The sequence below is a fragment of the Lontra canadensis genome, unplaced genomic scaffold, assembly GCF_010015895.1.
Source record: "Lontra canadensis isolate GAN:19392208 unplaced genomic scaffold, GSC_riverotter_1.0 scaffold48, whole genome shotgun sequence".
Lineage (NCBI taxonomy): Eukaryota > Metazoa > Chordata > Mammalia > Carnivora > Mustelidae > Lontra > Lontra canadensis.
In genome coordinates this window covers 4337396-4364104 of record NW_022631042.1, presented here as the reverse complement: position 1 = coordinate 4364104, position 26709 = coordinate 4337396, and the positions used below count along the sequence as shown (strand labels likewise).

Genomic DNA, 26709 nt, shown 5'->3' with positions numbered 1-26709 from the left:
TTACCAAGACATTGTTATCAAAGCAGACATCAGGCCCTTTTCGATATCTGGGTTGTTTAACCATATCGCAAGGATCTGGACCATCAGCTGAAGACACTTGTTAAGGAATATGAAGTTTCTTTCTCTTTTCACACAAACAACAGAAGAATGGACACCTACGCCATTAGTCTAGTCCAACACAATGAGTTCCAGTGCTTAGGGATTTAAGGAAGTAAACTTCTAGAAATTTTCTTTTGTCAAACTAGTGGCTTTGCAAAGGGATCATTTTTATTTTTACTCTGTAGAGCATGCCCTTGGGCAAGTACTGAATAGATATTTGTAAAAAATAAATAGATGAAAGGAAGAAATGACGCTGAGTAGAAGAGTTATACGTATAAAACAGTGCAAGAAAGGACGTGGCTGCCTCTGATGGAGCAAGACAGAAATACAAACTAATTGTTAATAGTAAACCTCAATGTCAAACTCCCTCCTCCCCCCACAGAAAAAAACAGGGGTAAACGCAAAGAGTGTAGGCGCTCTGTAGAATCTCTGCTGTCCACAATGATTTACTAGTCATTGCACTGTCCCTTAGCGTATTTATAACCAGGAAAGTTTTGTTGTTACTACCACTGCAGCTGGAGCCCAGGACAGGCCTCCCATTTTTTTTTTTAAGGCTGAATAATATTCTACCGTAGGCATACATCACACTCAAACCCATTTATAACCATCGATTTTTGACAGCTTTCTACCACACCAGCCCTGGCTAGCAAGAGCAAAAACCCAGCACCTCTCTAACCACCACTGAACCCCAGACCAGTTGCCCCTTCAATGGCCCCTCAAGCCATTTCCAGATCTCCTTGGAAACCTGCACTATTGCCTATACAAAGCCTCATTCTAAGAGCAGGCAACCTTTCACATTCTACTGGTACCTGGGTAGCATCATCGGTCTGCACAGTGAAACCAGATTTCGTGAGAGGAGTCCATTCTGCCCCTGTGGGGTAATCACAGTCATCAGAATGTCTTTCTCTTGGAGTGTAAACAATGTGACAAGGTTACGAATGTATTACTGAAAGATGGCAATTCTTTCAACATCTCTGACCCCAGAAAGGATACAAGTCTGCTCTGCCTGTATGAGTAGTCGTGTGTCGCACGGACAAGTCCCTTTACTCTCAACCATAATGAATATTAAGTTGGTGTTCATGAGTTTTTCTACATGGAAGATTCTGTAAAGTAAATATTTTTAAAAATTACAGAAAATGAACATTTTCTTTTGCGGAGAAAAAACCCAAAATCTTTTGAAGAATCTTACACATTAAAATGAAAGCCAACATCTGACATCTTGAGGCACAAATCATCACCAATATAAATAGTGAAACAAAATTATTTTTAAGCAGAGAAACATGACCATGTTTTTATTCATTAGCATGCACATCTTACCTCTCTGGAACACTAGAAAATTGCAATAGATTTTTAAGTGTTAGTCCTCAATGAAAAATAAGCACTCCTGAGTTGCTGTAACTCACAGAATCAATGTTTTATTTGACATGGCTAAGCAATTGTATTTATTACTGAATTAATCTACAGATTGGAAGCCCAAAATGTCTAAATATCCTGCCCAAGTTAAGGGCAGAGTTAGGTCAGTGCTGTTCAACAAACACGGAGACAGAAATGTCTTCTGCTTTGTCCAGTATGGTATATAAGCGCCACCTGAGGCTCGGGAGCCCCTGAAATTTGATTAGTGGGACTGAGACACCAAGTTTAATATTAGTTGTAATCGATAATTGAAGTAGCCTCTCGGGCTTGTAACTACTAAACTGGACAACACAGATACAGATGGAATAAGGGCTTTCAATTCCATGTAGGGTTTTTTTTGTTCTGTTTTTTTTCCCCCATGTCTTAAGCTGCTTCTGTTGCCTTTAATGACAGTAACATTTTCATCTTGGTTGCTAAAGAGTCATTTCTTTATGATTATACATTTTCCCAAAAAAGTGGAATTTTCTTTTTCTCCACTGAATGTGGGATACGAGGATAAAGTGACTCAAAGACACTATGATTGAACTTAGTATATTGATTACAAATCTGTACATTATATTTAACTTAGCAACCTGTGCTTTAAAAATTGATTATTACCAGGCACCTGCTAGTCAAAGGCCAAAGGATTCTGAAATTTTGAGATAACCATACAGCTACAAATCTGTTTGTAGAACTTGACAGTCTGATATGCTAAATTCTATACAAGATGGTATGATCTTTTTTTTTGAGTTGAGGCCTGACTCTTCTCTTCCTATCCTCAACATCCTCCTAGAACACAGAGATCTGCTAAAACTCAGAAAGTCATACTGACCAGGTCTGTTAAAAATTCATGCTAGTTGCAGTTAACCGCTGCTGGAAAACGTCTGTTACCAACGTCTGGATCCCCTAGCAACTCTCCCAACCCTTTCACATGCTCAGATGACCTCACCTCTTCCTATTTCCTTTTCTCTAGGTTAACATTGCTTCTAGAATTACCTGCCCTCAAGTGTCCCCAATCTGTGCCTCTCTGTTCTCAGGGATCCTGTGACACGGGGGATCGCTCTCTCTCAAAACTTTGCAAAATCCCACCTTGCCTTTTTCTTTCATCCCTCACAACCAAATGAAATTCTCAATCTCTTCCAAAAATTACTCAGGATGTGTTATGCCTACTGGTGACTAACATTAACCTTGATTTTTAGGAACTGGTATTTTTCTCCTAGTTTTTCATCCTAATTCAAAGATGCATTCAATTGTCAATTAGAAATAAAACACCTCCCTCCCCAGAACACCCTTCTGTAAAACTACTTAGTAAATAAATGTAAATAGCGATCGATCATATATTTGGCTTAGAATCACTCAGAATTACTATAATTCTATTATTACAGTCAGTGCCTTTAATTCTGACTTCAGAAAAATTCTTAGAAGGGTCCTTTTAGACAAAAATATAGTAAAATACAACCAAAATTTTCTAGGTTCTGCCTCAAAGTTAGTGCAATTTTCTTGATCCTATTGTGATAGTTGACAGGATTACAACCTAGCCACTCAGGATGAATTCTAGAGAAGGTAAATTTTAAAAACCTACAGCCAAACTAAAGATCTGTTTTCAACTACAAATGGTCCTGTGTCTCTCCGATGTGAACAATAATCCCCCTCATTTTCTGTAATGATTATAAAAGTGAATCCAGTTTCTTAGTGAACTAGGACTGTTCCTGAAAGGAAGACATGTTTACCTGGAGCAGTTTCCACAGTCTAATACACCACTGAATGATTTGCTATCATTATCGAAGAAATACTGGGTTTGTTCAGTAATGCAACTCTGCTTTGACAGAGAAGCCGTAAAGTCCTCTTCTTCCATCTCCACTGTGGGGAAAAAAAACACAGATCACCACGAGGAGACACTATGGTCCATGCCCAGACATTTATGCCTCAAAGAGAAAAGCAAGGGTATAAGGGTGGGCACTCTTCGTGGCTTGTTTATTGCTGGATAAGGCAGGAGCAGCCCCTAACAGATGCCCAATAAATAACAATAAATTCAATAAATAGGAGGTTACAAAATGGAGGTCAATAGGACATTTTACAGAAGGTTGCCAAAGCCTGAGCTAAGTTTTGGCAAAGAGATTCCAACCTACCAAATGCGTGAGCTCTCTCTCTCTCATAGACACAAATGCACATATTTTCTCACTGAGTTGGGTGAACTCAGCACATCCCAAAACAAAATTTTAATTATTATGACAATAGCTGAGTATTCACATACCTGCTTCAAGAAGTCGTGGAAAGGTCAAACTCAGGAGGAACTGCTGTAGAATAGACCTAAGTTGTAAATATGAATGATTAGTGATCAAAATCTAAACTACACAATAAAACCTGAGCAATTTTGCCTGTACACATTTCTTTTGCATCTGTTAAGAAAAAAATGGAGAATTGGCCAATAGCAAGTTGAGGAGCATTTTTATGTAAGTATTTCTTAAATTTTACGGAACAGTGTAATTTTGTGAAGTCAGAAATGTTCAGGACCAGGTGAGGGATACGCAGGGGTGAAGAGGCCTAAGGAGACACGTGATCATGGAGGAGTGGTAGCTCTGGTGTCAATAGTTCATGACATAGGTTTCATGTTCAGGAGTGCTTCCTTAGTTTAGTTTAAACACTCTGTGGTGGAGAAAAACAAAAGACCAAACAAAAACGACCTTGTGCCATCGGTCTGTGAACTCTTTACTTGACAATATAGAATATATTTGGAGATACAAAATGTGACATTCATAAACTAAAATATACCTATGATCTAGGGCATACAGTACAATTCAGTTTTATAGTAAATGACAGTTAAGCCAATATTATAGGATAGTACAGAATCACCTAGAATTGAATTTAGTTAGAAAAAGGGGGGTGAGAGGTAGATTCTGGCCAGGAAAAAATCATATACCATGATATTTAGAATACATGAGTCAATTAATATATAAATGCCAGTGTCACAACAGAAAGCACCATTTTCCAGGTTTTTTTCCTAGAAAAAATGGGATTGTTAACATAAAATCTTTGTTCCGCTTTATGAAAGCGACCACTTAATTTCAGCTGGGGAAGCCTCACCATCAAATGAATGTTAAAGATGAATCCACACGGAATAAGGGTGGGACGATATGGTAGGGAAAGGCTACAAAAGAAGGGGGAGGGGATAGGAAGGAGGTAAGGAGTTGAGGGAGAGAAAGGATCCCAGACAGAAAAGGAGATTGAGTTACTTGACTGACCAGAGCCAAACGATGACAAATTTGATCTTACAGACTTTCCACAGTGCCTCAAACAGTTTAAATGTCTTATTTTCATAGGTGGTGGAGTATAAGTGAGGTGTAGAAGGAGGGAGGGAGGGTCAATCAGTGAAAAGACAGACATATCCATTTCAGCAATGTCTCTAAAATTCTGCCTTTGTACAAATAGGAGGTGAAAAGAGAAGTCATGATGTCTTGAATTTGATCCGAAAAGAGAAGTCATGATGTCTTGAATTTGATCCACAAAGACATCTAATTTGGATATTAAAGGCAACAGGTAAAAACTTTTTATAGGTTAATAGACCTAAAATGTAAAGAATGGAGTGCACAGAGAACACAGCAGAGAGCTGCAACAGATCTCTGAAGAGGTTGGAGTCTGCAGGCGCAAACCCTGTTTTCGTATGAAAAACTAAACAACTGTAACTGCTTTAAATTGACCGTGGAGGAGAAACTATTTGTAAATATGATCAGTGTGTGACTTAGAAATGAAAACAAGGAGTTCCCGTAATAATGACACACATGCCACAAAATGGGCATTGCCATCAAATCTGTTACTATTTTACACCCGCTTTCTCAGTACCAGTGAAAATAGGGACTTACCAGGCAGCAGCAGTGGCCCACCAGCCAATGTGTAGTATGTCTGCTATCGACGGCTGGAAAATAGAATGAAACGGTTGTTACACGAATGGACGCTGAGCGTTTGCTGGAGAGGAACCGGGGTGGGGACGTTACTGACCACGTACGCCGAGCGGTGCCCTGCCCCTTGCTTGGGCGCAGCGCCGGGTTCACACACTGACTGATAATCGTAAGACTTGTTAAAAGCGTAAACTGATATATTAACCAGGTGTCTCATCAAACTTGGGTCGATCTCCCCAAAAAATCTTCCAATCTAGGACAGACGGGAAAATGAGAACGTTTCAAATTGACGCCACATGGGTACACCGCAACTGCTGCCACGACGATCAGTGAGATGAACTGTGAACTGAAACTACTCTGGGGCTGACCAGAGCCGGGGAGCTGAAAGGGACGTTCCGAAAGAAGTGAAGAGGAGGGGCTCTCACTGCTTGGGGGCTCTGTGTGATGTTTGTGGAAAGAATGGACACGGTTGACTAAGCGTTAAGGTCACAATCCGACTCCTTGTGGGGAAGAGGAAAGTAGCATAACTGAGAGAAAGGGGTGGGACTGGAAAAAGACGAGGAACCTCAAGGGGCAAACTTGAGGCTCATCAACTCCAGCCCATAAACATGGCCAGTTAAGAAAATGCTCATTGTTGGGGCACCTGCGGGGCTCAGCTGGTTAAGCCTCTGCCTTAACAATAGGTCATGATCTCAGGGTCCTGGGATCAAGCCCTGGGTCAGGCTCTTGCTCAGCAGAGAGCCTGCTTCTCCTTCCCTCTCTGCCCTTCCTCCTGCTCGTCCTTGTGCTCTCATGGTGTCGCTCAAGTAAGTAAATACAATCTTTAAAATAAACAAGAAAATGCTCGTTGTTGAGAGATCTTTTCTTTTTAAAGAGAAGCTGGAAAGGTAGATTCAGAGACAAAGTAAGTTGGCAACATTCTAATTTGCTTAAAATTCTGTGGGAGCCAATTAGCTTGCTTATATGCTGGCAACATGCAAATTTGGGAACAGAAACTTCATCAGTTTAAAGCAGCCATATATTAAATTAGATATTAATATTTAATGTGAACAAGGACAAAAAGTTCCTCTCATGTTAAAATTCTCAACTATATGTTGTAATGTTAACTGTTAGTACTAGAAAGGAAATTCTACTGATATTAGGAAACTGTATTTAGAATGTATTTATTAATGGCTTATATTTATTTAGCATTTTAAAATTTATTTTATGGCAGTGTTATAACAACTCATTAACTCCTGTAATGGTTTGAAGAACTTTTGTAATGTTGATCAGGGAAATACACTTTGGAAAGTACACTTTGTCCCAGTCAGGTACCTACCTGGTTCGTATAATCATCATGATTTGCCATCAAAAGAAATCCACCATCGTCTAGAATCACACAATCCATTACCTAATGAAATTTTTGAAACAACAACCCACATTTTGAGAATACATATCATTACTCCATTGGAGGTAGATATGACTATAACAACAAAAATAGGAGAAAGCTTCAACTTAAACATATATAATCAAGATATTTTGATGAAATAAATTAAGGACATGCACAGATTCATATCAAACTCTCAGAGCTTCATATTCCCAACACCCACCCAGTTAAAACTGTCAACTCAATATGAATAAATCCTAAGAACAAATCAGAAATAAGCTTTAGCCATTCCAAATAGCACTCCTGTTGCCATTTGGTCATCTAAATGATCCAGGAAATTGGATAAACCAAAATATTTAAGAATGTATAAACATACACTTAATACTTTGAAAAGACATATCTTTAAAAATGCATTGTAGTCACCATGCTTCAGACTTAAAAAAAAAAAAAAAAAGGCAGCATGAGGATTCTTAGATTTAAAAGCAGAAAGCAAAACAAACAATGCTCATCACAGAAATCAGTTCCCACCCAGTTTATATCATGTTTAAATGCATGAATCAGTTTAATAATTTCTATTTTATGAAATAGCAAAAACATTGCTTTCAGAGTTGAGGACATATGCACTCCATTTTCCTAATGTGGAAGCAGCTTCCTAAAAACCTTGGCTCTGAAAATAGTCTTCGTAGTCTATATTTATAAAGTCTATGTAAAATGGAGAAACTATAAAATGATTGGTTGATAATTTTGCATGACTAGAAATGATAAGATCATATAAACCACTGGAACTATACATACATATAAGAAGACTAGAAGAAAATAGTGGAATTCATCTCTTTTATTCTTGGAATAATTAATATAGTCATTCTTAGAGAATGTTTAACTTTTGAGAAAAACCGATGAAGAAACAGAAGTAACAGAAGACAATGTAAAATCCAATCCATGTAAGTGGAATTTGATTAAAAAAAACATAATTCCAAAATTTGGCTCAAAAAGTTTTCTCATCACTGTAACTATAGTGTAACCAAATACAGGTAAATTATGAAAGAAAGGGGAAGATTGCCCTAAGAACCAGTAAAGGACAGTTGGGTTAGAAACTACCCATTCAGGGGTACCTGGGTGGCTCAGCACCTCATCTCAGGGTCGTGAGATTGTAGAGGCGAGAGTCCATACAGAAATAGGCTTTTTAAAAAACTTAACATGTGATTATTTTTAAAAATGAGGCTAGGAACACTGCATCAAAAACTAATGATGTATTTTATGGTGATCAACATAACACAATAAAAATTTTAAAAAATAACTTTAGGAATTACAAGCATGTAACAAGGATGTAAGATTAGTTCAAGATTGCATAAAGTAATATTTTAATGTTTATTTAAAAATTCCTGCAATTTTAGCATTAAAGTCTAGCAATGGTAACACAAAAAATTACAGTTAAAAATTTTAAGTTTTCTTACATCACTGTTCCTTTTGCAGTCACAAACTGGACCAGCACACTGAAAGACAAAAATATAATTATTGCCACACATTTTTACTTAAAAAAAGATTAAATAATATACTACTACCAGGTTAAAAATCTTAGAATAATTTATCAAGTCTAAAAGTAAGAATAAATGACAGCCTAGCCCATCATAAAAAAGTAATTTTATAGATATAAAACTATCAAATAGCTATTGAGCATTTCAAACTATAACATTGAAATATTTTTCTTATTAACTAATTTAAACCAAAAAAAAATCTTTCCAAAAATAGTAATTTATAGTTCTGCTTCAATTTAGAAGCATTGAAAATTTATTTTGTCAATTTTTAAAGTTTTAGTTTCTTATTTGCATCTGACATGAAATATAGCATAAACATTTAAAAAAAAAAATCTTACCGGATCCCTGATTGATGTTTTGGTGAAATTCTCTATCCAAGAATTTACATCAATTTTAATTCCAACAACTGAAAAATGATGTGAAAAAAAAATTGACACATATATTTGAAAAAATATGGCTGTGATTCTTAGTATCTATTTTTCCCCTCACATTTGAGTATTCCTGAGCAGGCAAATTTAAGTTTCTTGAGATTAAATTAATTACAGCTATACCCTGAAAAGTTGATTCAATTTAAAAAGTTGCAACTTGGGGGCCTGGGTGGCTCAGTGGGTTAAGCCTCGGCCTTCAGCTCAGGTCATGATCTCACGGTCCTGGGATCGAGTCCCACATCGGGCTCTCTGCTCAGCAGGGAGCCTGCCTCCTCCTGCTGTCTCTCTCTGCCTGCCTCTCTGCCTACTTGTGATCTGTCAAATAAAAAAAAAATAAAATAAAAAAAAATAAATAAAAATAAAAAAGTTGCAACTTTAGGAGCCATATAATATTTGCTGTATGATAATTTAGCATTAAATTTGGGTTGAATCTAGTGCTTATTACAAAGATCTATTTCTTGGAATTTTCATCAAGAAGTAATGTTAATAGCTCCTAAACTATTAAATAATTTTATGTATATATACAACATAGTTTATTCATTGGCTACAACCTGGCCAATTAACTAATACACAGAGTAAGCTTAAAAAAAAAAAAAAAAAAGTGGGTAGCGTCAGGAATAGCCTTTCCATAGGAGATCATTCAAGGAGATTGTGTTAAGAGGCTTCCCTAGCCCTATCAACGCATACACCAGGTGCTGAATATATGTATGTCCAGGATAGATAGGAAGTGCGAGGTGAGAGGACAAGCGGCTGGGAGAATGAGTGAGTAAATGAGCCCCCAAAGGGGTAAGTTAGTGATGGAGTTGGTGGTTGAACCAGTGAGGGGTAAAACTGCCCTCAGGAGCAAGAAGGCTATCGACCATCCCAATCTGGCCTAAAGTATGCTTTCTTAAACATTCAGATACTGAATCATACAATGAAAAAAGAATTTTCTCTTTTATTGCATCCACGATTCCAGTCTACTTCCAGTTCCCACTGATGCTCAGTTTTATGAGGTTTCTGTTTTCTTGATTTATCAAGAAAAGTCATTTTTCTATTTTACTGTAATGTTATTAAAAAAAAAAAAAAGATTCTTACCTAATCCATTTTATCAGGCACACAGTATAGATATGCCAGAACTTATTCATCTTTTCCCCCAAAGATGAAAACTTATTCTTCCTGTTTAACTTATTACAGACACTCACATCCTTGGCTGAATACCCTTTTGTGTCCTTGAAAGTACCTTGTAGGACAGACTTATGGAGTGGAGGTGCTGGATCAGTCTGGCATTTAGAACTTTGATTTGACTCCATGAGTTTGGGTCAGCATTGCATAAACACATGCGCTGAAAAGCCCTCCCCTCTGTACAGTATCAACTTTGTTCCTCCCCAGTCTCAGAGGTAACTAATTGTATTTTACGTTTTTACAAATTTGGATGTCTGTCTTTGTCTTTATGTTGCTTCAGGCTTTCTGATGATCTTCCTGGTTAAGTACTGCAAACTTTTAATACAAATACTAGGTCACAGTTCATTTTGGTCACGTGTCTGTATACGCTACACACTCTTACCTGCAGGTTTAAGAAGCTTTCCTTGGATATATATTTCAACAGCTTTGCTTACCATAATGCCTGATTCATAAGCACCAGGTCCGCTTTCTAAAAAAGAAAAACAACACTAAAAAAGGAAAACAGTCCTGTCAAGATACATCAAATAGTGAATTTCTCTTAATAGGTGAATAGTGTTTTGCTTAAGTATTCTAGAACAGAGAGGTAACAAGGAGGTGTGTAGTCAGTCCTCTCTTCCCTCTTCTTTCTCTACATACCACTCCCTCAGGGGAGTGGCCGTGAGTTATCTTGAATGAAGTGACTTGGGGATGGGAATTATACTTCCACAACGTAATAGGTGCTTGCCAAATCTCTGCTTCGTGACATTTGCCAAAATCTTGGGGAGGCCACTGAAGTGTAGTGGAAAGACTGTTCTTAGAACCCAAAATGGCCTTTGCATTTTAGAAGACCAAAGTTCCTCGACAGAACTCCAAAACCTCTGAACTTCTGTTTCCCCATTTATGAACATGAGGTTGAATAACACCTCCCCTCAGAGAGGCTCGGGGATTAAATTAGGAAGGATTTGGGGCAGAACCCAGGAAAATATTTTAAAAATGTGGGCTACTGATAAGTTTCATAAAAAATATATTGAACTAAAACGGATTCATTATATTTTTGAAAGTCATTAAACACTCATCAACTATTTGTAGTTTGTGAAACAAAGGATTATCTACATGTATTGCTATGTACTATGCATGCCTGGAGACATGCCATCTCTTCATTACTGGCCATTTGCTGTGTAGGCATTTTACCTCCTCAACTAAGTGGATGCTTTTGTCTTTCCAATGTCATGCACAGAGTATATACTGAATAAGGACTGTTCTGAGCAATTAACTTAAAATATACGGGGGGGGGGGGGGCAAGCAGGTGGGAACAATAATTTGTTTTAATAAGAAAGGAAACTGAGAATGCTGAATTCCAAGTAGTACTTACTGTTAAAGTAGGGAGCAGTGAAAACATAGTTATCATTATCGAGACTCCTTTTGTAAAAGCTGTCCTCATATGTTTCTGGGTTTTCTTGCCAGTTTTCTCCAGCCCTAAGGAGAAAATGGCTCATCATTTTTATTCTTTAATCTGCCTGATAACCTACTTTGCCATGAACATCATGAAATTTTACAGATATGCCTACATCTCAGGTATGGCTAAGAAAGTCAGTGGTAATGGATGGTATAAATGATACTCGTTAATAAGCAATACATCACCGTAGAACAATACTGAGAGTCAGAAAAAGCTCTTAGTTTTTGCTCTGCAAGTAATTATGTATAAGTCAGCTAATAGGTCAATTAACAGTAATAAGCCTCCCCAGCTCACTTTACAGACTGCTCTGAAGATAAGAGATAAGATCCACAGAACAGTGAAAACAATGAAGTGCTGTGGAAGCATTGTCAATAGACGATGACCATTATGTTCATTTAGGTTGGCTTGTGTCTACAGAGACAAAAAAAAAATCTTTTAAATTTTGGAATAAAAAAAAATTTTTTTGGAATACCCAAAATATCCAAATTATCACTGAATAATCATATAGCATTTTAAAAGAAATATGCATTTTTAAATATTGTTCATAGGTTAAGTGACTCCATTTTAATCTAAGAATCAGTTTCTCTACACAATGGCTTCCTTACACAGCAATGTACATAGCCTAGAGTAGTCTCTTGTAATACACCGATTTCTACAGATGTTATTTGAACTTACTCTTTGGGATAAACTCTGGTAATCCCGCCATCAGTCACAACAAACCGCGCTTTCACTCCCTTGCTAAAACAGAAGACAGAAGAAGGAAATTCTTTATTCCACTTACTCTCCGTAAGATAATAATTTAGGTGTTGATGTAATAATGAGTAATAATAACTAATAAATGAAATAAAATGAATTCCTAAAATAAAGGAAGACAAAGTAAATATATCAATATATGTAAACTATGTTTTTAGAGTGAAACTATCTGGAAAATGGAGGATTCTCAAGGAACACACCACTTAGGAAGAATACAGCTGCATTTTGAATTAGCAGAGATGACAGCAGGAGCAGGAAGCTCTTAAACGGAGAGCCAAGAGTAAATGTTAAGGGAAAGCCTATGAAGAATGTGATATTTGGTGTCATGAAAACATAAGGCATAAGGTAAGAAGCAACAGGAAGTAAAGTTTCAAGGACCAGCTTCTTTCATCAATGATCTTGACACCTATGCCAGAAAGCTTCAACTTTATCCTGCAACCGGAACTGCATTTTAAGAGTAAGGACAGGCAGGGGTGAGTTCTGTGGGGAGTGGAGTTGGAAGCCCTACAGGCAGAAAGAGCAGCTGCTATCATTTCTTAGAAATGCGAAATTAGGAACTTGGGTGTGAAGGAGACAGGGCTTATGTTGTTAGGAATATTTAGCATTTGGTGACTGACTGGAAATGGAGTAGAGACCGTAAATGAGAACCTTAACTGGATTTCTTAATTCATTGACTGGGTGTATGGTAGTGTTATTAAAAGGTCTATCGAGCGTTCACTGGGAGCCCTGTTCTATCACAAACACTGAAACACTAACACGCCTATTTAACTTGGTTTGTCACACTGCAGCATATAAGCCGAGAAAGCTAAGTAAGGGCATGTGTTTGTCCTGACACACACCCACAGCTGCAAATGTAAGTTGTCAACAAATGGAAGAGGTTTTTCTCAGGAAATTGTTATTAATGATAGATGATAAAGTCTAAATTTATGAGACCTATTTTCCAAAAATTTCTTGGGGAAAAACTGAACAGAGATGCTATACACACACACAAACACACACATATATATTTAATAAGAACAAATACTCACATGTTTTTCTGCTTACTCCAGTAATTCTGGACAAGTTCATTTGTAAAGCCTGCATCCAGCAAGATTCTATTGATCAAATCTGTGTTACCTAACACAGAAAGAGGATAGCCTCAATTTACATCCACATAGTTTCTTCATTAGGATACTAATGAAACAAATACATTCTCTATTTGTAAAAGCAACTTAAGAGTGGATAATATTTCCGTGAATTACAAAATATATCCAATATTAACTTTCTGCATTTTTTAAAATATTGTTCATCTTACCTCCTATTTTTCAGGCTATGGCCAGGATTAACAGAAGAGCCAATTCTAAATGAAAATTACTTTGTAAACTTTAAGAAACATTGAGGAAATAGCCTTCCTCTCTCCTTTTTTTTTTAAGTTAGTATGGGGATTCCAAACAATCATAATTTAATGGACACTTTTATATATAAATATAAAACAATATAATATGTATAGTTTTCTGTTTTTATGTTTTGGCCAAGGAATGGAATAACTTAACACAGAATCTGTAGGTAATGGTCAAAGACCACAGGCTTCAGATTGTCATTTCTGGAATAACCAAAGGACATCTTAGCCCAAGTTCACAGTTAATGGAGGGTCAGATGGCCACGACCAAGGGTCAATTAACAAACATTCTTGAACAAAAACTTCACCTTTTCATTTCTCTTGGATCTTCTGTTTTAAGCCCACAAAACTCTGAATACCTCCAAGTATCCTCTGAAACTTCCCATTTTTTGATAACATTTCATTTTATTCAGGTAAGGAATAGGGGGTCTTAAGATCTTATTACTACAAGAGGTCGGGAGTAGACTGGAGAACATCTTAGTTGATACTTTTTAATGTATCTTTCACCCAATTTTAAAGGATCATCTGAATCCATATTTTAGACCTCATTTTAGGAACTATTTTTATCATAGCAGAAAATGAATCACTTTGAAAAACAGTCCATTTGAAAAGTGAAAGATATATTTGCTGCAAATCCTTTTAGGTCAAAGAAATGAGACCATTATTCTAATTTATAATCTAAATCAGTGTTGCGAGTTATTTCATAATTGCATTCATATTTTAATTACACTGTAATTTTAAAATATGTCTTGAAATATATCTGCTGCATACATCAAGAGATTATCAGTATTGAGCTCTACTGTCTTACACACATATAATCTCATTTTTATATTCCAAAATAATGGGGGATATGAAGAAGACAACAGCTTTACAGCAGAAACATTTAGGTAGGAGAATAAATTAAACAGTGAGAATTGTAATTTTTCTGATGGATTAAGTACTTTGATAAAAGCAAAATTAAAATAGCCTGAACCCCTAAAAAAGAAACTATTTAGATTTCAATCACTGATACTTTTAGTTTTATACATTTTTTAATAACTTGAGCTGAAGCATGATTGAGTAAACTACGATATAAAACACTATCAGAGGAAAATACAAATTTTACAACTACGTTTTTAAAGATTTTATTATTAGGTCATGTACAACCTGGGTGGAGGGGCAGAGGGAGAGGAGAAGCCTAATCCCTGCTGAGCAGGGATCCCACCACTACTCTCTACTTAGGGCTCTGGGGTTTGATCTACCCATGACCAGTTTTCAGAGTAGCTCATTCTAATTCTGGTAGCTAATAGGAGTAGTACTAGGAATTTCCTTCATTTTCTGAGATAAATTTGAATTTGAGAGATGGCTTTAGTTCACTTTTTATAACTGAGGATGTGCTTTCTTTAACTCTTCCTGAGGAAAATGATTTAAAAAAAAGAAAAACACAGGGGCACCTGGGTGGCTCAGGAGGTTAAGCATCTGAATGCGCTTCAGGTCATGATTCGGGGGTCCTGAGATGGAGCCCCATCTGAAGAATGAGCCAGGAGCCTGCTTCTGCCTCTACTTCTGCCTCTTCCCCCTGCTCGTGTTCTCTCTCAAATAAATACATAAAATCTTAAAAAAAAAAAAAAAAAAAAAAAAAGCACAGGAGGAGAACAAGTGATGATGCAGGGAGGAGGAGGAAAGGACATAAAAGTCAGTTACTGTTACTTTTTGTTTTTTTTTTTCCCAAGTTATATTTATTAAGGAAATTTTTGCCATGCAGTTGGTTTTCCTCTCATTTACCTATCTCCACTGCATCTTTTCATGGTAGTATTTTTATAGGATATTTTTAGTAAGAAAACAGTTAAGATTTTTAAATGTTTTAAAAAGCCAAGAATCCATTAATTTCTATTTAAGTTTTATAGTATGACTGATGTAAATTTCTCTGAAAGACAAATGTACTGGTTAAAGAATAATTATTAAAATTCCTATTTACTCCAACTTGTTCCAACTTCATAAAATAGAAGCATCTGTAAATTGATCAGAAAACACTAAGTGATATATTTTAATTTATGCCTTGTTTTTATTCTCTTCATCTTAAAACTGTTTATATAAATTGGAGGATAGAGATACATCAATAAAAACATGTTGTATGTTTTCTTCTATATAGCAAGAACAATGCAATGAAAAGCCTTCAAAACATAGAACACTATATCTGAAACTAATGATGTACTTTAAGTTGGCTAATTGAATTTAAAATAAATGAGAAGAGGCTACAGAGTGTGTGTGTGTATATATATATCATCAAAATTAAGTTCCTTAAATTTGAAAAGAGCCAAGATAAGGATACCCTATTTACATTTAAACATTTGTAGGCATATATCACCTGGCTTTGAAAATGTCATTTTCCTTCATAATGAAATAAAAATTCTTTTGTATATAAAAAGTCAAATTGTTACATTTTACCATTAAAAATTTAAACATAAGTCAAGATGCCAGCATGCCAACACACAAATCTGAAGCAAGAGTTGACCACATTGGATACAGTAATAGTGACACCAAATAATTACTACAAATCTATCTATACTTACAGGATGGGTTGTTTGGAGTTTTTCTATCAATAAACTCATTGAAATTTAAAAGAAATTCAGTGTTGTTATCTGATATTTTAAGGTCATTGCAGTAATCTCTGAAAAAAAAATAAGACATCAGCTATGAAAACCACAACTTTTTTTTTTTTTTAAAGTACACAGCCACCAGAGGAAGTAAAAACACTTTTACTACCTCTGTGACTTTGCAAGCTGTTTAATTTCTTATTTCCATTTCCTCCTCTGTATAATGGAACAAAACTTGGACAATAAGAGGTGAGTAGTGTGGATAATATATATTAAGCACCTGCCCTCTGGCAACAGGTGCTCAACAAATGTTACCTTTTGTTGTTCTAAATGCACTATTTTCAATGTATGTTGTATATCTGGAGTTTCCATATAGAAATTAACAGAGAAAATGGAAAATACTCACTAAATAGCCAGAATAAACCCATTCCATATTAACATTTTTATGAGAAATTACTTTTTTTTTTTTTTAATTAAATAACCTATCAGGGAAAAAAAGTGGCACTGATTTACCTATTTGCAAATCTCTAATTCCGGACTTAATTGAATGCAGAGGCATACTTTTTTCTAGCAACAGCAAGATTCTATTTGGGCACATGAAAAAAACGTGTTCTAAAGATATGCAGTTGGAAAAGAAAGAACTATTTTATATGCTTCCCAAGTGTTGTACCTCTTCTTCTTCTTCTTCTTCTTCTTCTTCTTCTTCTTCTTTTTAATAATATACCAAAACTTGATTACTAGTAATTTCTTGGTAGTTAGTTGTAATATGGAATTTGAAGCAATCAACTTTTTGTACTGTTGCATTAAAATTCAGTGCACTGTCTTACATTTTAAATCAACCTGATTTTGCAACATCATGAATTGGTCATTGGAAAATCTGCAGATCTGCCAAATGACGACACATTTCACTATAAAATTGAAAAATCACATTCATTATTATCACTAGTCTCACCAGATAACTATGGGGATGCAGTAAATATGAATTCCCCCAAATTCTTACTTTTGTGTGAAAGCACAGATTTTGTCATGAGCAACAAACACTGTTATTTTCTTCAAAGCAGAAGCCTTACTTGGTTATTGAGAAAATGTTCATCGAATACCTAAGTCATTCTGTCAAGTAAAATTCTATTTCCTGAAAAAAGTGCAAGGAGCACGTATTTTAGCTCTGAATTCAAGTCACACAGGTGCTTTCCTTTGAGATAGCCAAGTTACTCTGGTATGTAGAACTCCCATTTCCTTCCCACTGAATAGTAAAAGACATGTACTCAAGGGTAAAGTTTCAATAAAGTGAATAATTTTTACTGATTCCATCAAAGCTATTTTAAAGTGAGACTGGCTTTTCTCCCAGCAAGGAAGATTACAGTGGCTACCAGGACCCTTTAGTGTCACTGCCTGGGTTCCTGCTAAGGTATCAGCTCCTCATGGTCTTTCTCCTGTCCTGGCAAATGTCGATGTGAAGAAAAGACAAACATCACCGCTGTTTTAGGACCTGGTCGGTTCTCTGAAAGGGCCTCTGGAACCCACAGGGTTTTGAGACCCCCTACTTTGAGAACTGCTATCCTAAGTATTTTGGAAATTGAAAACAAATAGAAAACAACATAAATGTAAGGTTGTCATTATACTAACTAGGTTAATGCAACATATGGGATAATCAAATATTGAGGACAGAAGTGCAATTGTGTAGTGAACATTTTCAGAGGCAAGACCATCACCTAAATAGAAAGCCTCAGAGAGCAGAAAGAGAACGTCAGAACTTCTTCCAAAACAAACTTAAAACACACACACACACACACACACACACACACACACAACACACAAAACCACAAAACTTCTCAGTTCGTAGAAATTTTTGTTTTGAGACAGGGTGGAGAAAATTTGCATGATTGACAGAGCTAAAATGGACTACCTCCCACAATCAGCTTTAATTACAGGCTATCACATACCACTCCTTTCCCATTCTAACCCATCTTTGAAATGCCTTTTTCATTTCTGAAAAATAGCCAAATTATTCCATTTCTTAGTCACTTAGACCTTTCATCCCTCTGCATAACTTTTAACAGTAAAAACAATGCTCTATACATTTATATTTTACTCAGAGGCACTGGATGTTTTTCTAAGATCGATTAGCCTTTGATAATCAATATACATACTTAGATCTTGAAATAGCAAGAAAGTTTCCTAATCTGTGAAATGGGATAATACTAACTTACTACAGAGTTCTCTGGAGCAGTAAAAATAATCATTCCTGTAAAAGGTTCAACAGGTTGAGGTGAACGTCACTGTCCCACAAGCTGTAACATTTCCCTTCTCTACTATTTACTTCTTCTCTAAACACATAGGTAAATTCTACTTTTCCAGTCATACCACAGAAATGGTTCATATGTTAATCCTTGCTGAACTCAACAGTCATTGCTTACAAATTGGGAACTGGAATTCAGAGCTACATTTATCCTCTGTGAGCACTGGGACTTCTGCCATATTTTCCACACTGTCTAACAGTATGGCTCAGAAAGCCAGTCTGCCTGGTCTGCTATTCAATAACTGGGAGAGATGGGTGAAGAAGTTGCCTAGAAAAAAACAGATCGGAGATGGAAGGAGAGTCTTATCAATGTATCACATCTAATTTCAACACTCTTACACCACGTAATGAATCAATATGTTAATATTCTGTGGGATCTTGTTCTGCCTTTAATACTCTTTCTAGCTAAAACTGGTTTTAGCATTTCTAAGATGCTCAGTTATATTGGAAAACATGTTAAGTTTGCAAGTATTTTAATAATCAGTTTTAAAATATTCTTTATATCTTTATAGATTCTACAAACACTGTATATATTTAGTCAGCACCTAATGTGTGCCAGGCAATGAGTGGGATGGATGCTGGGTACTGAATGGTGAGTCAATTAGATTGAGTTGTTGCTTTACTGGGGAAAGTAAATGACGTAAAATGGACCAGTGCTCTAGTAAGGGAAATACAGTATTCAATGAAAGAGTCAGCAAGGATGTCTAATTCAGTGAAAATGGTAAGGAAATTCCTCGATAGAGGAGCTTTGAAGTTGGGGTTTGGGAAGGGGTGGGTGGGCTATGCCTGAGTGCGGAGCAAAACAGTAAATTAGTGGATCCAGAGTTAAGAGGGGGAAAAAAAAAAGCACACATAGGAACCAAGAGAAGTTTAATGTGTTTGGAATTTAGAGCAGAGGTTGGCAAACTTTTTGTTCAAGGGCCAGATAATAAATGAGTCAGACTCAAGGGCTATAAGGTCTATGCCACAACTCATCAACTCTGCCTTTGTAGTGAAAGCTGCCACAGACAATACAGCACCAAACCAGTATGGCTGTGTTCTAACAAAACTTTGTATAAAACAGGAGGCTGCAGGTTATAATTTGCTGGCCCCGGATTTAGAGTGTAAGGACCACACTGTAAACTGGGACCCAGTAACAGAGCAGCTGAAAGCTACGATATAAGGTACAGAGTGTCACAAGACACTGTTGAGCTATTGGTTCACATTTAGCAGATGAGAAACATAATTTTATTCACATTCTAGAAACTCTCTCCAGTTACAGAAATGAGACCAGACTGGGAAGTAAAGAGGGCTTTGGGGAGGTAGGGACGTCAAGTAGGAGGCAGCTGTGGTAGCTTAGGTCTGAGAAAGCACTGATCTGGATGAGAAGAAAGTTAGCAGAGTTTTGCAGAAACACTTGATATTCATACGATAAATTCTGTTTGGCAAGACTTGGTGATGGAGTAAAAGATATAAAGGAAAGGGAGCAAAGACAAATGCTTAGGAGACGCTGAGCTGAATCACACCAAAGAGATATTCCTGTTAGTTTTCCATAAACATGAATGTCTCCCACTGAAATACATATGTAGACATAAAGTCTGGAAACATATTGCTTGATCCTATATTATAATGTAATCTCAATAAATGGCATGCCTCCTTTGTCTCTAGACATTATGGCCATTTTGTGGATTTTGAAGGCATTGCCTCAAACTATCAACATCAAAGAGATGGGTGGTGTGTCTGTAGACACAGAATAACAAGAGGGCCTAAGCTAGCACCCTCAGGATAGAGACTGACTCTGCAGCCCAGGGAGGGAGGAAGAACACCCAAATAGGGTGTCACAAGCAAGGGGAGGCAAAGAATCCCCCAGGATTCAACGGTATCAGACAATGACGGAAATTCAAGTAGGAGAAGCTGCTAAAGGACAAAGTCACTCATGATGCCAAAAACATGCTTTGTTAGCAGAGTTTTGTCAAAAAGTATTCCCTTCCAAAATTGGTCTGAGTTACACTTTAATTTTGTGAGTGGTCTTTGGGTTCTTACAGGAATTTCTTTAAGAAGTATAAAATGTGAGAAATTATTGATATAGCATTCTAAATCTTTTCTCTTCAATAGTTTAGCCTAGGTTAATAGAATTACATTAATTTGATATTATTATAGGTGTTTGCTACAGAGTGCAAATTAAGAACCAAGGAACAAAGGGAAACAAAGCTGGAGGCATCATAGCTCTGAACTCCAATTACATTACAAGGCTGTAGTAATCAAAACAGTCTGGTACTGGCACAGACACAGAGATCGACTGAACAGAACAGAAAACCCAGAAATGAACCCATGACTATATGGTCCATTAATCTTTGACAGAGCAGGAAATAATATCCAATGGGAAAAAGTCTCTTCAACAAATGGTGCTGGAAAACTGGTCAGCAATGTGCAAAAGAAAGAAACTGGACCACTTGCTTACACTAGACCCAACAATAAATTCAAAACAGATGAAAGACCTAAATGGGAGACTTGAAACCATGTCTCCTGAGGGAAACAAAAGCAAAAATAAGCTATCTGGACTTCATCAAAATAAAAAGCTCAGTTTTTATCTAAGAAAAGAAGCACTCACCAAAACTAATACGCAACCTATGGAATGGGAGAAGATATTTGCAAATGACCTATCTGGTAAAGGGATGGGATCAAAAATATACAAGGAACTTATAAAATGCAACACCCCAAAACAAATAATCCAATTTAAAAATGGTCCGAAGACATGAGTGACATTTTTCCAAAGAAGACACACAGATGGCCAACAGACACATGGAAAGATGCTCAAAATCACTTATCAGAGAAATGCAAATTGAAACTACAATGATGTATCACTTCACCCCAGTGTGAATGCTACAATCAACAATACAAACAACAGGTGTTGGCAAGGATGTGGAGAAAGCGGAACCCTCTTGCATTGCTGGTGAGAATGCAAACTGGTGCAGCCCCTCTGGACAACAATATAGGGGGTTCCCGAAAAACTTAAAAATAGAGCTATCTTACAAAATACCTCACTACTAGGTATTTATCCAAAGAATAAAAAAGTACTAATTCAGAGATACGCCCCCTGATGTTTATACAGCATGATCTACAATAGCCAAATTATGAGAACAACGCAAGCATCATCCACTGACTGATGAATGGCTAAAGAAGCTGTGGTATATACACACGATAGAATATTACTCAACCATAACGAAGAATGAAATCTTGCCATGTGCAACAACAAGGATGGAGCTAGACAGAAGCATTATGCTAAGCAAAATAAGCCTAATACTGTATAATTTTACTCAGATGCGGCATTTAAGAAACAAAGGGAAAAGAAAAGAATGAGAGATGCAAACCAAGAAACAGAGTCTTAACTGACTATCGAGAAGAAAATTATGGTTACCAGAGGGGAGGTGGATGTGGGGATGGGTGAAATAGGCGATGGGGATTAAAGGGGGCACTTGTGATGAGCACCAGGTATTATATGGAAGTGGTCAATGACTCTCTCTCTCTCTCTCTATATATATACCTGAACCTAATATTACACAGTATGTTAACTAACATCAAATAAAAACCTATAAAAAAATAAAAGAACGAAGAAAAAAAAATAAAAGAACACTTGAGTTATTGAGTATCAAATAATTACATGAAAATAGAGGTAGGGAGAAAGATGTGTATTAGGGTTAGAGAAGGGGGATTATATGAGAAATAAAATTAGGGAAGAGGAAAAAAATATTAAGAAGTATGTGAGAAAATGTCACTATATTAAAATGCTTTTGCAGAGCATTATTAGAACACTCAAATAAAGCAATTATGATGTTCAGATATTCTAACCTTATGTCTATACACACATATAGATCTGTAGATATCTCAGTATATCCCCCGTGTGTATGTGTATATTATACACACATACATACAGAGTATGTTTGTGTCTGTGTACGCACAAAGGCACATACCCAGTTCTTCACTATTGATGGATACCACTGTTATTTCCAATAGGAGCAAAGTCTACCTCTGTCTTATTCACCGATAGGTCCCTGGAGTCGGAACATTGCTTAGCCTAGGATGTTGCTTACTGAGTCAATGAACGAATAGAATATAGCTTCAGTTTTAAAGTTATTGCTCTCTTTGGTTCCATAATTCGGCACGGGATTAACTCAGAACTGTGACTGAAGGCTTACTTATCCATAGAAGTTATAAAAAAATGAAACAAAACAAAACCAACCTTGGTGCTATGAATGTGTAGCCAGATTCTTCAAAATTATCCGGCTTCAGTGTTTCAGAATCTGCAAAGATAATGTTACAGGATTAGATAAGCCATCCAGTGTACACATCTTGGGTTTCTACGACGATATGAAGGCATTACAATGATAACCTACTAAGAAAAAACTAAAAAGAGTACTTTATCCTAAAAGGTCCTTAATACTGCATAATCTAATTATAAAATCCATTTTAACTTCATAACAAAAATTAGACCAGTTATATAAGAAAAATGCTGTCTTAGAAGTTTTCCATTTACTAAACATACCATAACCATGGTACCTTTTATATCAATGTTACATCAGAGTTATTTCATTTAAAACCTCAACATAAAATTTTTATCAATATTACGGTAAAGAAAATGATTTTAATAAACTCATCAATGCCTTTAGTTAATTAGTAACATTCTTCGTATTAGGTATGAATTAGTAGGTGGAAGGCTAAAAACACACAAGTATTTAAGCCTCAAAAAAAACCTAAATGTGAAATACATTGCATATGAAAACACAAGCATATTCTTTCCACCATTTCTGCTGCTAAGGTTTGAGTGATCATGGAGGAAAATCTAGCAGATGAGAAGCACAGAGGATAATATCCAATAGGAATGGAAATATCAGTGGAAATGTCAAGTGTACTAAACAGAAAGAAATTGAGCAACAAGAAAATACTTGCCCTTCATTTTGCCCTTTTTGGCTGTGAAAATCCATCAGAAAGAGAAAGCAGGGAAACAAAAAAAAAAGAGGGTAAAGCAAAGGGGGTCACAAACAATATTTTATTCAATGACTTTCTTGAATAAAAATATTGTGCATAGATCAAAGGTATATTTATGTACAGCTGAAGTCTGGAAAAAAAAGACATCTCTTTGAAGACTGGAAGGTATGTCCTGTCAGTTACTACTAGAGCTCCCTCTCTGTACTGTGGCGATTTCAAGGGTCTATTTTGCAAAGTGTTTAATGCAGGTGCAATGGCAACGATGTTAGCCTATATTCAGAAGCATTAACCAACCCTCAAAGACCAACTAGTCATCCCCTCATTTATCAAGTGAAGAACTAGCTCATGCAAAGTTGCTGGTTGTTAAAAAGACCATCATATCTATCAAGTCAAAGTATAAATAGAAGATCCTAAATTTAGCACAGTGGGAATAAGGATTGAGGAGAGAAAAAAGAACCAACAGGAGAATAAAAGAAATTACAGTTAAAGTCAGATGTAAAAGGTATAAAAGGTATATACACACTTTTTTTTTTTTTACTTTATCATAACAAAAAATTTAGGTTGTTAGTAATAGCTGATATACAAAGGATATGATGGTCATTTTACTTTACTAAGTCTAGTCACCAAAAACAAAGATTACTAATGACTTAAAATATGCACTAATGTTAGTAATTACTCCACATTCTAAATGATGCTTTTAAAAAATAATCCATTTGAGTTACTGAAGACATTATTCATTTGGATTATCAGAAGGAAGTTAATTGCCAAACCAAAGCCGAAGACCAATGTAATTTAACTTATTCAAACAAAATAGAAGATGTGGAGCACAATATTATTCTAGCCAAATGCAAAAAAAAAAAAAAAAAATTAGAAAAAGAAAAGTTAAAGCCTTATTAGCACAGTGCCATGAGTAGAGACCATGTGAAACATTTTGCACCAGCTAGCAGACCCTTAAAATGACAGCAACAGAGAACACAGCACTGCAATGATTCTATGAGCACGAAGCGAGGCAGGGTAGGGTGGTGGGGATGCCAGTGACCGGGTACCTGCTCATATTCTATCCACGTAGAATATTTCTTGTTCCTTGCATGTTTGGAATGGGTTAGAATCATTGCTGTAGATTTGGTAGTAACACCTACTAAAATGTATAGGCCTTGGGCATTCTAAAATCTAGACAAATTTATACATCTGATACTAAGAGGTAAATAGACTCTGGGGTCACTTTCACAGTACTTACATCTGGCCTGAGTTATTGTCTCTTCTATTTTGGCTTTTATATAGTAAAAACTGTAGGTTGGTAATACCAAGGCCAAACTGCAATAGAAACAAGAGAAGCATAAACACAAACAAACAACTTAAAAAAAAAAAAAAAAGACACATCCAGTTAATGGAAAATCCAAAGATCTTCCTCATGGGAAAGAAGAGACATATTACTATGACAGGAAAATGCATTCAGCGAATAGAGTACTTTATTCAGTCTTGCGATCCAGAGTCCTCCAGTTCTCTATGTTGTAGGGAATCAGAAGAGACACAAGGAAAATAAGCTACTAAATGTGCCCGCAAATTAGCTGAGAAAGAAATGTCATATGTACTGTATTTCCAGGAACATGTACGGAAACACTTGGAGTGTTGAAAAAGATGGAGAATATACGGTTAGGTTTAAAGAAAATAAATACTATACTAATTGGATACCCCTCTTTCATGAATTATAAACCATGTTCGAGTGCTCTGCAGCAAATGTACGCTATTTAAAAATTACAAATGTTAAGTATTATCATTTCTACGACACGATGCATAAATTCATCTGAAAAATACCCCTTTGAGGGTTAAAGACCTCCCACGTTAAGACTATAGTCTTGAGGCAAATTCCCTAGAGTTTGCTGGTAAGAAAATTCAGATCCCCTTACAGCACTAAGAAAGACTGCCTGCTCACCCTATTGGTTCTTATAGCATATAAGACCTTGGTATATTTGATTATTACGCAGTTTGAAATAATACAACTGCTTGCATGTAATTCTTCTACCCTTGAAAGGGCTAATGTATTTGTGTAGGACATAACTACTATTCCATATCTCCATTTACACTTGCAAATGACTTTCACTATGCTTTAATACTGAAGGAGAATTACAAACTAATGGTACAAAAAATGAGGGCAGAAGAAGATTCCCAGGGAACTAAGTATTTTCAAAAAGCAACTCTTGATTAACATGACCAAACAAGTCACTTGGCGCTCATTTTTAATATTTACTCTCAAGTTTCACAATGCACAAGCAAAGGTGTGTGTTTCTAGGCTTCTGAGTATTTCTGCCTGTTTGCAGATCTTTTAAATCATTCATGTTTCATGTTTTCCAGGCTTTTGAGAAGAATGCCCAAACTGTAATCTCACTATCTACTTTTTTTTTTTTAATTGGAAAACACAACAGGGGAAAAAAAAATAAAACTTCAGGTTTTCCTTCTTACAACTGTATATGATAGAAATTCACTCTACGAAGAGGGAAAAAAAAGGTTTATTTCCTACGATTTAATTATGCAGTCAAGATAACAAAATGAGTGGATGCTTGTTACCTCCAATTCCCACATCTTTCTCCTTCATTAAGTAATTCATAGACTGTCCTTATGGGAAAAGGTCAGAGAAATAAAATGTTATGTAGATTTAATGAAAATCTCTCCATTCTTTTTATAGGTAACTTCCTTTAAGTGGAGGCAGAGATTAAAATTAAAATAAGCAGTGCAATTAGTCTGAAAGCAAGATGACCTTTCATGATTCACTTGCCATTTATAAAATGTAGAGTAGAATTACTGAGCATTTGAAGATTGTCTCCTACAAATTCCTCTCAAGGGAAATTAGGACATTTTTACTGCTCCATCAGCATTTATCGCTAAGAGAAACTTCTAATTAAAACCGATAACATTGTATCATGTGGCTGCCCCAGCGTCACTCTCTAAGCTTGGGTTACATCTCATGTACCATAAAAACAGTGTTGGAACTCATGAGGAACACAACAGAAGTTTTAAAACTGACATATCAAATATACATTTTATTGGCCTGCACGTCTCAGGCTGTTATTAAAAGCTATACTTCATTTTATAGAAAAATACAGTCACAGTTAATTTACTTGCATCGCTAGGCAATGGTTCTTTCTTCAACATCTAGCAGGTAAGATCTTTACCAACATTCTGCAACAATGATGTTGTCGTAGGGCAGTGTTTGCTGTCTCTGCCCGTATAAAACCAGTGGACCAAGGCTGTTTTATTTTCTCCTAAGGACTAAAGCCTAATAAAGCCAGCAGCCACCAGGTGAATGTGAGAGCCCTTGCAATGTTTTTGTGACTCACATACACATGGTTACCTTAGTTAAATGGAATATAACATCCTATTTAACTCAATCATGTTTCTATAAAATCAAATTCTCCGTGAAAAAAA

At 36.2% G+C, this 26709-nt stretch overlaps 1 protein-coding gene across 7 annotated transcripts in view; it reads right to left on the bottom strand.

The window, feature by feature from the left end:
* CACNA2D1 (calcium voltage-gated channel auxiliary subunit alpha2delta 1) overlaps nucleotides 1–26709 on the bottom strand; it is a 496060-nt gene that overhangs the window by 17882 nt on the left and 451469 nt on the right. For 4 of the 7 annotated variants that reach the window (XM_032873243.1, XM_032873244.1, XM_032873246.1 and 1 more), the window contains 17 exons: nucleotides 24524–24600; nucleotides 23248–23268; nucleotides 22541–22601; nucleotides 15999–16096; nucleotides 13097–13184; nucleotides 11991–12053; nucleotides 11232–11335; nucleotides 10263–10349; nucleotides 8627–8694; nucleotides 8208–8246; nucleotides 6706–6777; nucleotides 5488–5640; nucleotides 5352–5404; nucleotides 3746–3801; nucleotides 3222–3351; nucleotides 1093–1202; nucleotides 5–87 (listed from right to left, as the gene is read on the bottom strand). In XM_032873243.1, coding sequence (XP_032729134.1) covers nucleotides 5–87; nucleotides 1093–1202; nucleotides 3222–3351; nucleotides 3746–3801; nucleotides 5352–5404; nucleotides 5488–5640; nucleotides 6706–6777; nucleotides 8208–8246; nucleotides 8627–8694; nucleotides 10263–10349; nucleotides 11232–11335; nucleotides 11991–12053; nucleotides 13097–13184; nucleotides 15999–16096; nucleotides 22541–22601; nucleotides 23248–23268; nucleotides 24524–24600 — 1363 coding nt within the window. The remainder of the gene's footprint in view (nucleotides 1–4; nucleotides 88–1092; nucleotides 1203–3221; nucleotides 3352–3745; nucleotides 3802–5351; nucleotides 5405–5487; nucleotides 5641–6705; nucleotides 6778–8207; nucleotides 8247–8626; nucleotides 8695–10262; nucleotides 10350–11231; nucleotides 11336–11990; nucleotides 12054–13096; nucleotides 13185–15998; nucleotides 16097–22540; nucleotides 22602–23247; nucleotides 23269–24523; nucleotides 24601–26709) is intronic. The other 3 variants (XM_032873245.1, XM_032873249.1, XM_032873248.1) reach the window with 1 other exon arrangement.